The 15,155-nt window shown below is 38.7% G+C and overlaps 2 protein-coding genes across 2 annotated transcripts; one reads left to right on the top strand and one right to left on the bottom strand.

Moving 5' to 3' along the window:
• Window positions 1-5,496: 5,496 nt before the first annotated feature.
• Window positions 5,497-8,469, bottom strand: LOC308495275 (SH3 domain-binding glutamic acid-rich-like protein 3; the record flags this gene model as incomplete). Its single annotated transcript, XM_081043190.1, has 3 exons — window positions 5,497-5,562; window positions 5,970-6,137; window positions 8,422-8,469. The coding sequence occupies 3 exons, from the start codon at window positions 8,467-8,469 to the stop codon at window positions 5,497-5,499; spliced, it is 282 nt and encodes a 93-aa protein (XP_080899316.1).
• Window positions 8,470-13,710: 5,241 nt separating this feature from the next.
• LOC308494734 (TLR adapter interacting with SLC15A4 on the lysosome-like) lies at window positions 13,711-14,658 on the top strand (the record flags this gene model as incomplete). Its single annotated transcript, XM_081042651.1, has 1 exon — window positions 13,711-14,658. One exon carries the CDS (start codon window positions 13,711-13,713, stop codon window positions 14,656-14,658), a length of 948 nt encoding a protein of 315 aa, XP_080898777.1.
• Window positions 14,659-15,155: the final 497 nt, after the last annotated feature.

Below are 15,155 nucleotides of genomic sequence, written 5' to 3'. Positions count from 1 at the left end.
TGCATAGATGTTTACTAGGGTTATGTCCTCTTGTCGGATTGATCCCTTTATTATTGTATAGTGCCCATCTTTGTCTTTTAATATTTTTTTCATTTTAAAGTCTATTTTGTCAGATATAAGTATTGCAACTCCAGCTTTTTTTTTTGCTTCCATTTGCATGAAATATGTTACTCCAAGCCTTCACTTTCAGCCTGTGTGTGTCTTTTGATCTGAAATGAGTCTCTTGTATACAGCATATACAAGGGTCTTGTTTCCTTATCCACTCAGCCACCCTACGTCTCTTGATTGGAGCGTTTAATCCATTTACATTTAAAGTGATTATTGATAGGTACATAGTTATTGCCATTTTTAGATTTGTAGTAAATTGTTTTCATCTTTCTTCTATTTACAGAAGTCCTTTTAGTATTTCTTGCAATGCTGGCTTGGTTGTCATAAATTCTTTCAGTTTGTTCTTTTCTGGGAAGCTCTTTATCTCTCCATCAACTTTAAATGATAGCCTTGCTGGATAAAGCAATCTAGGTTGTAGGCCTTTGTGTTCCATCACTTTGAGTATCTCCTGCCACTCCCTCCTTGCCTTCAATGTTTCTGTAGAAAAGTCATTTGATAGTCTTATGGGAGTTCCCTTGTATGTAACCTTCTGCCTTTCTCTTGCTGCTTTCAAGATTCTCTCTTTGTCTTTAAGCTTTGCCATTTTAACTATAATGTGTCTTGGTGTGGGCCTGTTTGGGTTTATCCTGGTTGGAACTCTCTGCACTTCCTGGGCTTGTATGTTGGTTTCCTTCATCAGGTTAGGGAAGTTTTCGGACATTATTACCTCAAATATGTTCTCAATCCCTTGCTTCTTCTCTTCGCCTTCTGGTATTCCTATGATGCGCATGTTGTTGCGCTTGATGTTATCCCAGAGGTCTCTTAACCCATCTTCATTGTTTTTTATTCTTTTTTCTTTCTGTTGTTCAGTTTGAGTGATCTCTGCTAACTTGTCTTCTAAGTCGCTGATTCGATCCTCTGCTTCATCTAACCTGCTGGTCATTCCTTCAAGTGAGTTCTTAATTTCGGTAATTGTGTTTTTTAGTTCTAGCTGGTTGTTCGTTAAGATTTCTACATCCTTTTTTAGCTCTAACTGGTTGTTCTTTATGATTTCTATATCCTTCTTTATGTCTTCTCTAAGCTCCTTAAACATTCTTATCACCAGTGTTCTGAACTCTGTCTCTGACATGTTGGTTACCTCTGCTTCATTTGGTTCCAGTTGTGGAGGTTTCTTCTGTTCTTTTATTTGGGACATGTTTCTTTGTCTCCCCATTCTGACTGACTCTCTGTGTTTGCTTTGATGTATTAGGAAGATCCCCTAGAGCTCTTAGTTCTTGCTGGGTTATCTTATGTAGTATGTGTCTTTTATATTTGACTTGGACTACTTCGTTCTTCTCTGCATGTGCTCCACAGGTGGCTCGTGTGTTTAGTATATCGTCCTGTTCAAGAAGAACTTTGATTGCTTTTTGCTTGTGAGTAGGTGGGCTTAACTCCTAGGCCGTCTAGTTGTGAAACTTGGCTCTGCTCACCACAGGGTGTTCTGCTGGGTGAGGGTTGGCCACTTAAATGAGGTTTGGCCTCTATGGGCTCTTGTGCCTTCAGAGAATTCCCTCTGGGTGTGTGACTTGTAGGTCAAACTCGGTAGTACTCTGGTTTGGTCCAGAGTTGGCTTCTGGAAAATGTTGAATCTTGTGCCTCTTAAGCTGGGCCCTGGTAGGGCAGTTTCAGCACAAATCAAGTTACCAAGTACAACAACAAGAACAACAACAAAGAAAACAAATCAGGTACATTCACATGTAAAATACAACCAACAATCCCCCCTCAACATAGGCAAAGATATCAAAGCAATAATGACAGAACAAAGCAAATCACTACAAGCAGAAAAAAAAAAAAAAAAAAAAGTACCAAGCAAAGCAAAACAGAAAGCAGAACCAGTCTTGGCTTAAGCCCACCAGGTAATCTCCAGGTTGTCCTCTGCTGTGCCAAAGAGTTCCCTGCCTATTGCGCAGGCAGCGCTGGTCACCTGGTGCCCAGAGTGAATTTGGGAGTGTAGATTTAAATGCGAGGGGCTGAGGGGTCTGGATGACAGTTTTCAGAGAGACCATGCAGTTTCTGTCCTTTCCTGCACAAATGCACGCTGAGAGTAGCTCCACCAGCCCTGTGGTCAGTATTCCTGAGTCTTAGGGCCCTCCTTCCATGGGTGACTTGTAGGTCAAACCCGGTAGTACTCTGGTTTGGTCCAGAGTTGGCTTCTGGATATGTTGAATCTTGTGCCTCTTAATCTGGGCCCTGGTAGGGCAGTTTCAGCACAAATAAAGTTACCAAGTACAACAACAACAACAACAACAACAAGGAAAACAAATCAAGTACATTCACATGTAAAATACAACCGACAATCCCCACTCAACATAGGCAAAGATATCAAAGAAATAAAGACAGAACAAAGCAAATCACAACAAGCAAAGAAAAGAAAAAAAAAGAAGAGAAAGAAAGAAAAAAAAGAAAAAGAAAAGAAAGGAAAAAAGAGAAAAACAAAGCAAAACAACACAAAACAAAACAAAAACAAAAGCAAAAAACAAAAAAGCAAAACAAAACAAACAAACAAACAAACAAACAAACAAAAAATCACCAAGCAAAGCAAAACAGAAAGCAGCACCAGTCTTGGCTTAAGCCCACCAGGTAATCTCCAGGTTGTCCTCCGCTGTGCCAAAGAGTTCCCTGCCTAGTGCACAGGCAGCGCTAGTCACCTGGTGCCCAGAGTGAATTTGGGAGTGTAGATTTAAATGCGAGGGGCTGAGGGATCTGGATGACAGTTTTCAGAGAGACCATGCAGTTTCTGTTCTTTCCTGCACAAATGCACACTGAGAGTAGCTCCACCAGCCCTGTGCCCAGTACTCCTGAGTCTTAGGGCCCTCCTTCCGTGGGTGACTTGTAGGTCAAACCCGGTAGTACTCTGGTTTGGTCCAGAGTTGGCTTCTGGATATGTTGAATCTTGTGCCTCTTAAGCTGGGCCCTGGTAGGGCAGTTTCAGCACAAATAAAGTTAGCAAGTACAACAACAACAACAACAACAAAGAAAACAAATCAAGTACATTCACAAATAAAATACAACCGACAATCCCCACTCAACATAGGCAAAGATATCAAAGAAATAAAGACAGAACAAAGCAAATCACAACAAGCAGAAAAAAGAAAAAAAAAGAAGAGAAAGAAAGAAAAAAAATAAAATAAAATAAAAAAATAAAAAATAAAAAATAAAAAATAAAAAATAAAAAAAAATAAAAACCACCAAGCAAAGCAAAACAGAAAGCAGCACCAGTCTTGGCTTAAGCCCACCAGGTGATCTCCAGGTTGTCCTCCGCTGTGCCAAAGAGTTCCCTGCCTAGTGCGCAGGCATCGCTAGTCCCCTGGTGCCCAGAGTGAATTTGGAAGTGTAGATTTAAATGCGAGGGGTTGAGGGGTCTGGATGACAGTTTTCAGAGAGACCATGCAGTTTCTGTCCTTTCCTGCACAAATGCACGCTGAGAGTAGCTCCAACAGCCCTGTGCCCAGTACTCCTGAGTCTTAGGGCCCTCCTTCCAAGGATGAGTGGGAGGGGGCGGGCGGGAGATCTCTAAGCTGCTGAAAGCCGGGAGCTGCGACTGCCGCTTACTGCTGAACTCAGGGATTGCTTCCGCGGTTGCCCTTGCCCCGCCGCAGGCCAGCCAGAAAGGGTGGGGCCTGGGGATGGAGGGGTCTCCTCCCTCCCAGGCCAGCCACTCACACTCCTCCCGCAGGCCTGAAAAGGTGTTGGCTGGGGGTGTGGGTGTCTCCTCTCTCCTCATCCAGCGAAAATCCCCTCCTCCCAGCCTCTTCCGAAGGTCAGAGCCGGCTGCCAATCTTCCCAGCGCCTGAGCGCAGACGCCCCTCTGTAATCTGACACTGTTTCTCAGTTAGGGGTAGTTTAAGTCTCTGGAAGGGCGGGGGGAGGATTCGAAAAGCGCGGTGAGGGGCCCAGGTGTGGCATCTCAGTTCTTTGTCTGCCCTAGGGCCCACGAGCTGCCCGCCCCGGCGGGAGCGATCAGCTGTGGGACACAGGGAAAGAGCCCACGTCCTGGACCCTATGCTCTCCGCTGCACCCTGGGCTCCCGTGGGGCTCTAGAGCCCCGGGTGCTCCCTTCCCCTGCTTCTGTGGGCACGCTCCTCCCCCGGTCGCCTCAAAGCAAACCTTCCACGAGCCTCCGTTCCGACCTGGGAGCCGCGCAGCGCAGCTGATGCTGTACGGCCTGTGCTCCGCTGCGGGGGGGGGGGGGGGGGGGGGGGTTAGTGTTTTCACTTTGCGCCCCTCTCTCCTCCCCCGCTTGCCTAACTAGCGCACTCCAAAGCAAACCTTCCACGAGTCTGCGCTCCGTCGTCCTGGCGCCGCGGCGGCGGTTGCCGCTGGCCTCGGCTCCGCGGGGGTGGGGGTGGGGGGGCGCGCGCTTCCACTTCGCTGTCCTGCCTCCTCCCCTGCTTGCAATCCGCGCACACCTTCAGGTAAATTCCTCCACGAGTCTCCCCGCTGTTCTGCGTGTTCTATATCTCCCTGTGTCTTTAGAGCTGCGGTTTACCGCCGCAGCCGCCGCCGCCGGCTTGATTCCACCGCGAGACCGCGCGTTTCCTCTCCGCTCCCTTCTTTCTTCCCCTGCTCGCCCAATTTGCGCACCTTCAAGTAATCCTTACACGAGTCTCTTAGGAGTCTCTTAGCTGTTCTGCGTGATGAGCGAAGAGTTGTTTGATGGGTTATATGTCCTGTTCATAATAAAATCCGGAGAACTCAGAAAATGTGCCCGGCTGCCGCCATTCCTATGACGTCACTCCTAAAAACAGATTTTGAAGAAGACTACCATTTCACAGCAGAGGTAGAGGTCAAGGGCAAGGTGACCTAAAATTGTTCTTAAGTATTGGTTCCCAGGCTTTAGAGTACAAAAAGAAATCACCAGTGGAGTTTGTTAATAGTACAAATTCCTATTCTCGCCCCCATTCCATTTAGGAAGGCTTGGGATGGGGCCCAGTGATCTGTTTTTCTTTTGCTTTTGCTTTTTTTTTTTTTTTTTGTAAACAGTCCCAGTACATTATGTAAGCTTTTGTCAAATGTACTGAGAAACAATAAAAAAATAAAGCTGAAAGTAAATTGAAAAGTACACTAAAAGTCTATTTCATGCCTATGAATTGATAGCTACTAGTGACTTAAAAGAGAAGTTTGGCATTGATAGATATTTTATAGTATTTTTCTTTTTACACAGCTTTATAAACTTTTCAGTGTAGTAGATAAATGATTTTAATGAATGATTGAAATAATAAAGCCCCACCTTTTAAAGATTACAACTTAATCTAAGTAGCAATTAATTTTAATGAAGAAGTTTCATTGTTACAATTAAAAGCAAGCGATGTATATGGAAGTATATGCAGATCCATGTCAGTAAACATCTTTTGTATCATTACTGCCCATTTATTCCATTTTCAGGAACTTCAGAATCTCCTTATTCTCCTTTGCCTTGTGAAACATTTCAAAATCCTAAAAGGAATGAAAATTAATTTGTAATATCAATGCTGATAATTCCCAATTATGAAGTCATTAAACTCAAGTGTCTAGGTAGGTTGGTTAATTATCTTGCCTGGGCCTTTTCAAACTTCTGCCAGCTAAGTTAAATTAAAAAACAAAAAATTCCCCTAGAGTATCAGTAATTTCATACTATAATGTATGATGAAAAATACTGCATAAGTATTCCAAAAGAAGCAGCATGGTATAGTTTCTTTTAAGATAATCATTTTGAAATAAAGTACAAATTGCTTTGTCTTCAGGCATTTATTCTATAAATGGAGAAACCTGACCCTTACACTCCATAAATGTATTATTTCCCCATGTATATGACCTTAAGATATAAAATTGAAAATAAAATAAAAATAAACATTTAGTCTTACTCCACAATATTCTTGACTGTTGAATATCTGAGGTGGTAGAGCCGTAGGGCTGGGAACTTTCATCCTCATTTCTTGAAGTACTTTCAAACTGACAGAAATGTCTATTAATTCATACTTTATTTTGTAAGTATCTAAAATTCTGGTAACTTCTTCCTGTCTCTGCTTCACCTAAATGGACAAAGATACAGAATGATAGAAAGATTTTAATCAACTGATCCCATTTTGTTTCATTTTTATTTTCCCTGTCCATTACGCTATGGAAAAGGAACAGCTTTTAATGGTGTGATACTTCTTTGAGGAGCAAAATTTATATTATATATATATATATATATATATATATATATATATATATATATATATATATATATATATAATATACACATATATGTTTAATTAAATATGTTTAATATGTGTATGAATAATAATTACAATAAGGTGTCAGTGGGGGCTGAAAATCTTTAATGGGCTATAAATATTTACTAGATTAATTTCATACTGTATATGAAGTGGTGTGAACACTCTTCTAACAGTTGAAGCAGGCTTTTGAACTCATCACTGCATTAATTTATGCCAGTATCTATGGTAGCTCTGTGTAGGAAATAGACATGGTATCAGGTTTTCAAATCTGAGAAAAACATACTACATGCTCTAAACTATAATCAGAAGCTATATCTATATATAAATAAAATCCATGGGGTGAACAAATAAAATACATAGACCAGGGGATTAATATTTACAAATAAATGAGTGGATAAATATGTCCACTTCTTGCTTTGTCCTCTAATAAGAACTGTGAGATTTGTATCATGTGTTAATAGACTGCATTCCCCCCCCGTTGTATTTTCCCCTGAAGCACACACTAATGTTAAATTGTCATAGTTATCTTTTAAACATATTTTATAACTAAATGTTTTGTTAATAATGATAACATAAATCTTAAAGTTTGAGGTTTCTACATTTTCACATGACAATCTTTAGCAATTTTGTCTCACAATGCTCCAATGAGAAAACACATGTGAAAGCAATTTGACAAGTACAAACCCCAGCTTATTCAAGTGTATTCAAGTGGGATTCCTGCAAAAATGCACATCAGTAGGCTTTCTTTGATGACTTGAAAATGTAATCCAGTCATGCTGAGAAAACCCTGCCTATTTCCAAGAGATAGCTGAGAAATTTCTGAAATTCCAAAATGAAACATTTCCACTTTCTGAAGCTCATTAGTTTTTAAAATTGCAAAAGCATGGTGCATGTGACTTGAATCTTTATAGTGGTTTTTCAAAACCTTTTCAGAGGAACCCATTAAAAGAAGAATAGTTGCTTAGACCATACTAGTTTGTGTATGTTCATAAGACTAGCAGCATCAGCCTTACCCCACCCCAAAACTACAGAATCAGATTTTCTGGTAGTGGGTCTCAGGAATGTTTTAACAAGCCCTCCAGGTAATTTTTATGTTACAGTTTGAGAGACACGGACCAACAATTGGGTGAGTCCTCTGCTGCAAAGCGATGCACTCTTTCTAGGCTGAGATCAATTCTCAGTCCTCTCTGTACCTTTCATTGTTTGTGACACACAGCATAATGTGATAAATGTTTGTCAGCCATTTATAATCAATTCCAAATCCTTCAATTTCCATGCTTCTCCAAAAACTTTGCCGAGTGAGGTTCTTAGCCCTGTAATAATTCTTCTATAACTGAGCTGTCTAATGTGGTAACCACTAGCCACATGTAACTATCAAGCACTTGAAGTATGGCTAGTCCAAAATAAGATATGTTGTAAGTGCAAAATACATACTGTAATTTGAATATTTAATATGAAATAAGAGCATATAACATCTATATTTTTATCAGATTATATATTGCAACAATAACATTGTGTATGTTTTGTGTTAAAATATATTAAAATTAATCTCATCTATTTTTAAGTGGCTACTAGACAATTTAAAATGACATATGTGGCTGGCAATATATTGGTGTTGGAAAGCACTGTTCTATATTACTTCTTATATCCTGGTCAAAATAATTCACCTAAACTCTAAGAATTGTCTTATCTATGCAAATACACCTTCTTAAAAATTAAAAATCAGTTTGTCTTCCTGGGGTTACCCAGTCTTTTGAGGATTTTGACCATTTTTCCTCTTTCATCCTAAACAGGGTTCTTTATCCCTTCTGTTTGAAACATCCACAAAATTATTGTAAGCCCTTAAGATGGTTGACTTCAGGACACAGAAACCTCCCAGATCAATCAGTCCTTAGAGTACAACCTGGGTGAGGGCATTAACCACATTCTCAGTTCTTCCCCTTCCGTCCCACTCCCTAAAACCTAGAGAGGAGGGAGCTGAAGAATGAAAAACAGGAAGGGAATGGTAATGTCTTAGTACAATCTTGAAATTCCCAACTAGAATGGCTTCACTCTAGTCTCTTTAACCCGCTGAGGCCCTTTACTTTTCACTCACCTCCCTAGACCCTGACACGCTGGTATAATAGACTTTAATGGAGCTCATTGTTTCCACTTGGAGGCTACTTTGCGGAAGTAACCCTGAGTTAGCCACTTTGCCGCTGTTTCTTCTCAGCGCTCTGCGAAGTCCTAAGGCTTGACCTGGCCCTTCTTAAGGTCCTTTGCTAAGGACCAGCGGCGGCTGCACTCAGGATTGGCTAGGAAACAAAAACCTTTGTGGCGCAGGCATGCGCCCATTCAGGGCGCCTGGTGACAAGGAGGCAGTAGATTCCATGTGGGGGGGGAGGGGGGGGAACGGGGGGGGGGGGGAGGGCCGGGACTGAACTTTTTTCTCGGCTCATCTGCAAGGTCCAAGGGAGGAGAGGCGGGGAGAGCAAAATGGTCTCTGCATTCCTGCTGCCCCCTTTTCCATCTCCCTGCTTGGTGGTGAGCTCAAGCTTTCCTGCTTGGCAATTAAGGCTGAGAATGAAGGGCCCAGACAACTGAGGGAGACAATGGCCAAATACAATGTGATGAGGGAAGAAAAGAGATAAAACTTGTGCTGTCTAGGTTTGTATGGACAGGGCACGCTGTGCTGATGCTTGTCTGGACGAGACAGAACCACCATAGCAATCTTTGTTACCTTTTCTTTTATCCCAGGGAGGTGCCTCCTTTCCCTCTGGAGTATCCCTCCCTTTGCGAGATGCACTGCAGGGCATCCTTTCCTTCTGGGAGTTGACCTTTTGGTTTGTGTAATTGTGGGTACAATAGTCCCTGACTCTCCTAGCACTTCCTCTTCTCCCTGTGCAAAAAGATGACCTCGTGTTTTAATGTCAGCTTCCTCTTCAATACATTCATAGCTCATTATTCCAGCTGTTATTGTCAGTCAAGTTTTAACCTTTTATAGTAGTTGAAGATAGCAATAACATTTAAAGGATTTTTGGGGTTTTTCAAAAATGGGCAATGGAAATTGAGAGTGAAGGGTCAAAAAACCTGAGCACCAGCTTTTGTATAAAGTAAAATTGGATTCCAGGTCTCCACACTTAATAATTGTGGATCTTGGGCACAATACTTATTTCTGAACGTTAGTTTCTCTATTGTTAAAGTGAAATAGTGATGCCTACCTGACAGCATCATCATGAGGATTAATGAATTGAGTATGTAAGTGTTTGGCACATGGTCTGACATGCAGGTAGTTCAGATAATTATAATACTTATAATTTATGCTAATAAGTGCCAGACTCTGTGTGCATGCTTGGGAACAAATACATCAATATGAGTAAGAAAAAGCATTTACCTTCAAGGAACTCACAGAGTGATAACCAATAAGATGAGGTAAATACAATGTAGAGAAATCTTAACCAGGCTAGATGGGTTAAGGCATGTATCCCTGAAGAACTGAGAGCTAAAATGAAACTGGGAGAATGTATAGTCTGCCAGGAAATTATAAAAATAAAGGAATTTTAGGTAGAAAGAACAGCCATGAAGCAACACGGTAATTGGAGCTTTGGGAACAAGTGGAGGAATAAAAGCTGAGAAAGTAAACGGGGAAAAGCACATAGACCTTCAGGTTTCATGTTAGATTTTGTTTATTAGTTCTTTTGAGGCTGTTTTCTGTTTTGTAAAAGTGTGGAATATCATAACTTGCAGATTTACTGAGAAGATTACATAAGTGCAGATGTTGCCTAAGAACGTCTTTCACTTAGAAGGCACTCAATAAATTATTCTTATTCTGAATCAGTGGACAATTGAAGCCACTGAAGGATTCAACAGGTTTGTGTGAAAGATGGATCAATCTAACATATCTAGTGGACTTGAAAGGGGGCAATATTGGAAGCAGCTGCGGCAATCCAAGAACAAAATGACAGTAGAGAAAGGCAGAGATATTTAGGATAGGGGGCTGCTAGAATATGGATCAACAGGATATAGGAGTGATGGAGGTGAAGGAGATAGAATGTAACTAACGAAGGAGTCTAGGTTAGGAACAATTTGAGATCTCCATTTTCTTCTAATATTCTTTTGTAGTAGCAGTGGTAGAAAATATATTTTTTACAATTGTTTTCATCATCTTCCTGATGTGTGATTGAGACATATTTTCTCATTTTGCTATTAGCCATTCTCTTGGTTCCAAGCTAAATTAATACACTATTTCTTACACGAGGATATCTTTGACAACCTAAAATAAATTGATTGGTATGGCATACAAGTTAGAATTAACCTATTCTATGGGATGTTTGAGATAATTATTTTGAAATAATTATTTGTAAAACAAAAACTCTATTGATTATTGTAGCCAAAAGTATCAAGTATGTATTTTGTTTATGCTTCTCAGTCTACTTTGGCAATTTGTATTTGGGTTCAAAATCATTCTAATGAATGGGGCAGACAGTTGTGAGGTTGGGAAAATAATTTCTAAAAAAGGTAGTATAATTTTTCTTGTCCTTTTATGTATGTGAATTATTTATTTTTCAGTTGTACAAATAATACATGAATACATGTTCATTGTAGGAGAATTCAAACTATATAGAAATATGGAGAGTAAAATGTAAAATTACCCCTTCATCTTATCCCTGCCACCCTCCTCCCAGAGGAAACTACCATTAAGAGTTTGATTTTTATACTTTTCCACAAACATGATTGCATATATTAAGTCAATTAAATGGGAGAAAAAGTCATGTATGTTGTGGAAGTTAAGCACACAGTGTTTTGAAGCCAGGCTGCCTGGGTTCAAACCCAGACTCTACCACTTACAACTGTGTAATATTGGGCATCTTATCTAACTTCTCTGTACCTCAATTTCCTCATTGGTAAAATAGTGGTTATGGTCTCTGTTTCATACATTATGGTGATTCAATTAGTATATGTGAAGTATTTAGAAAAATGCCTGGCATATAGTACATGCTCAATACATGATGGAATCATACTGTATATATATTTCTGCAACTGTCATTCCATCAGTACACATAGAGGCAATACAGTGTAGTGATTAAGAGCATGGGTTCTGAATCCAATTGCCTGGTGCAATCCTAGTTTCACCATTTACTAGTTTCGTGACCTTCAACAAGTATACAACTCTTCTCTGTCTTTGTTTCCTTTGTAAGATGGAGATAATAGTTTCTATTTTAAATTAAACAATATGTTTAGAACATTTAGAATGACTGTTTTGTAGTAATTACCTAATAGATGCTTTTTATTATTCCATTATTAAAAATTCTTAGTTTAGTATTTCATGTAATAGATGCATCATAATTTATCTGCACATTATCTTATTGATGGTCATTTAATTTATTTTCATTATTCATTGTTACAAAATATACTTGTTTCCATACTGCTTTTTTTACTTACAAATTTTAAAATAACTTTGTCTCTGTCTTTACTTGAATGCAATAAACTATTGCTGTTAACATTTCCCACTGTCATTGTCATTTGCATCTTGAATAAACACTTTCAAGATCCTCTTTTTGTATGTGATCATTACCATACCATACATGTGATCAACCCACATCATTTTCCTATTAGTTTGCTTTGGTCCTAGAGCATGAATAGAAAGCAGAACTGTTTAATTTTGTGTGGTTGAAGTTATGTTTCTGAGGTATAAGCAAAATCTGGGAAACAAATAAGCCAAAAAGGACTTTTCCTGTGTTTGGAGTGTTGGAATCTCAGAAGATTGAATCTTTAATATCCTGACATTTGGGAAAGGTAAGTCAAAATTTTTACATTTTTGGGGTTGTATTGTTTTATTTCTTCCAGAAAGCCTTTAAATATGAATAAGTAAGTTTCCTGGAAACATTTATAGTAGACACTATAGATCTGTAAAAGAAAAATTGTATCTTGAATCAAGTCTGCTTCTTCCTTTTGCATACTGATAGAGTTTATATGGAAAACTGGGAGCCATAAAATTGCAAGCAAAACATGCAAAAGACTTCCATAAGTGTTTTGGGAAAAAATATTTAGATCCAAAAGAATAAAAGGAAAGAAGGGAGGAAGGAGGAGTGTAGGGGCGAGGAATGGAGTGGGGAGAGAGAGGGAGAGAGAGAAAAAAAAAGAAGGAAGGAATTAAGGAAGGAAGGAGAGGGAAAGACAAAAGAAAAAAGGATAGTAGTGAATTTGACAACCCTATTTGCATTTCTTTCTTTATTTAACATTTTAACCGTTTTTAAGTGTACAATTCAGTGGCATTAAGTATATTCACATTGTTTTGCAACTATCACCACTCTGTTTCTAGAACTTTTTTATCTTGCAAAAGTGAAACTTTGTGCCCATTAAACACTAACTGCCCATTCCCCCTCCCCCCAGCCCCTGGCAGCCTCTATTCTACTTTCTATCTTTACGAATTCCTATTTCCATTTAGATTACTGAAAAAGTAAGTGGCTACATTTGTAGTTTACATCTGAAAGTGTTCATGAGTCCAAACTATATATAAATATTCATCTCTTGTACACATTCTAAGGCGTAACATTTTTTTCAATGTGTGACTCAAATGACATTAATTAAAACACAGTTAAATTAAGACCAATTACTTACAAGCAGGCTTGACTATTAGAAGATAGAGAAAGGGTTAGGCAGTTTAACTAATAACTTTAAAATAAAACATTTATGACAGCTGTGCATATATATATGTATATGTGTATATATACACATTTATATAAGCTTATACTTTTCAAAACACTTGCATGTACACCATATAATATTATCCTGACAATAACTCTGTGAAGAAGGCAGGAGAATATTATTATAACTATTTAATTGATAGGAAAATTGAGACCCAAGAATGGCAAATAAATTACCTGATATCAAAAAGTTAATGGCATTTGGGAGACCACCTCAGGGAAGATGTAGATGCCTGATCACTGCACTGTACACCTGAAGCTGAACAATAATGAATGCCAACTATAATTTTACATATATATGTGTATACATATATATGTATATATATATATGTACATATATATATATATATATATGTATATACTTACAAGAAGCGGAGTACAGCATTAGGAATAGAGACAGTGGAAATGTAATGGCTCTGTGAGATGTCAGAGGGATAGTGGATGGGGGGGTTCACACAGTGTGAGGGATATAAATGATAAACGTCTAAGTAAAAAGAAAAAAGTTAATGGCAGAATAAGAACCCAAGCTCCTTACTCCTGGCCCTATTCTCTATACTTTGAGCAACACTGCCTCTCTAAATCACTTGTGTTTCATGTAGAAGATAAATCTTAATTTTACACTTTAATGTATGTTGCTCTAAACTTTTATATTACAGGGATATACTGCACTGTTCTGTTCAGAATCCTAGCCTAATAAAATGCTTGGAGAAGCCTTCTTAATTGAACTCCTATACAAAGAACAGACATATATATTTTGCAAACCACTTCCATGTAAGAAGACCTCAAATGATAAAAAGGAAACTTGGAAAAAGCAGCTTTTAGATATAGAAGACAATTCACTTTCTCCTGATCAAGTGGAAAATCAACATAAGGTTGTGAAACAAAGTTTAACAGAGCAAATTAATGATACAAATACAATAAAATCTGTGGATGAGATAACTGTAGCAAAATGCAAAAGTGCATCCCTTCCAGGAAATGTGTCTGTTGCATTGCCCATTCCAAAGAGAGAACAACGTGATGATAGACAACTGGATTTATACCGATCTTGGTCATGTACAAGTATTTGCCAAAATTATCCTGACCTACAGATTGGAGGAGACAACGTGGGGAACATGTATGATTCAGGCTGCTTTGTGGAACACATACGTGATGATGCTTTTAATGGTCCCCTTTTACTTTCAGTAGATATACCGCTGGGTCATTCTTTTATCAGTGAGCCTCTAGAGAAACCACCCGCCTCAAAACTTTTGAATGGGGATGAAGTTCGAGAAAAAAGTATGTTGCTTCATAAGCATCCCCTCTCTAACTCTATGCTTAATAGTTACATGGAAAAAAAGGTGGATGAACTCTACAAACAATTTTTGGAAGAAAATCTCACTAAGTGCCTTTCCATAACCAATCTTATGGCTTCCAATTTTCTAATGAATAATGTAAATCAGATTAGCCTTCAAATCTCTCAAGAGCACAACATAGAGGCATCGAAAGCTCGGGAAGCTCTCCTACATTCTTTAGCAAGATGTAATCTCTGTAACATTTCCCATGAGAACAGTTGTGAATTCAGCACTCCTAACCTACAAATATCAAACCAGAGAAGTAGGGAGTTTGTATCACATCTACAGGAACCAATTATAGGTTCATTGGACTGACTGAAGAGACTGGAGTAACAATAATTTTTTCTGGTTCATCATGTCACATCAGACATCCTTTGTGGTGTGGGTATTACATTTTTGAGAAATTATTTGACCAATGGTACACCTACATTATTTTAGGAGACAATTATAAGAATTAAGTTTTATGACCATATTTTCTAATTATTTTGACATCTTTAATGGCTGCCATATTCAGGTTTGTAAATTCTGTATGTACTTATCTAATTGCCAGCAGCTTCCCAAATTGATTACCTAACTTTCATGCATCAGCTTTATTTACCAGAAAAGTAAAAACGTGAGATGAGGAAAGTATTATTGCTCTCAGCTACTGAAAGGACCATGAGAAACAATACCAGATAGGAGACTTTATTTCTCCACAAAAATGTTTAAAGTCGTATGAGTAGTGCTTAAATACCCTTTCCTTTATTTTCAACATACAGAATGTTTTTACACTGGCAATCAGAATAGCATAAGGGAAATTCTTCAAACTTTAG

The sequence above is a fragment of the Rhinolophus hipposideros genome, assembly GCF_964194185.1.
Source record: "Rhinolophus hipposideros genome assembly, chromosome: X".
Taxonomy (NCBI): Eukaryota; Metazoa; Chordata; class Mammalia; order Chiroptera; family Rhinolophidae; genus Rhinolophus; species Rhinolophus hipposideros.
The sequence above is the reverse complement of the archived record's forward strand: the minus strand, read 5'-3'. Positions and strand labels throughout refer to the sequence as shown.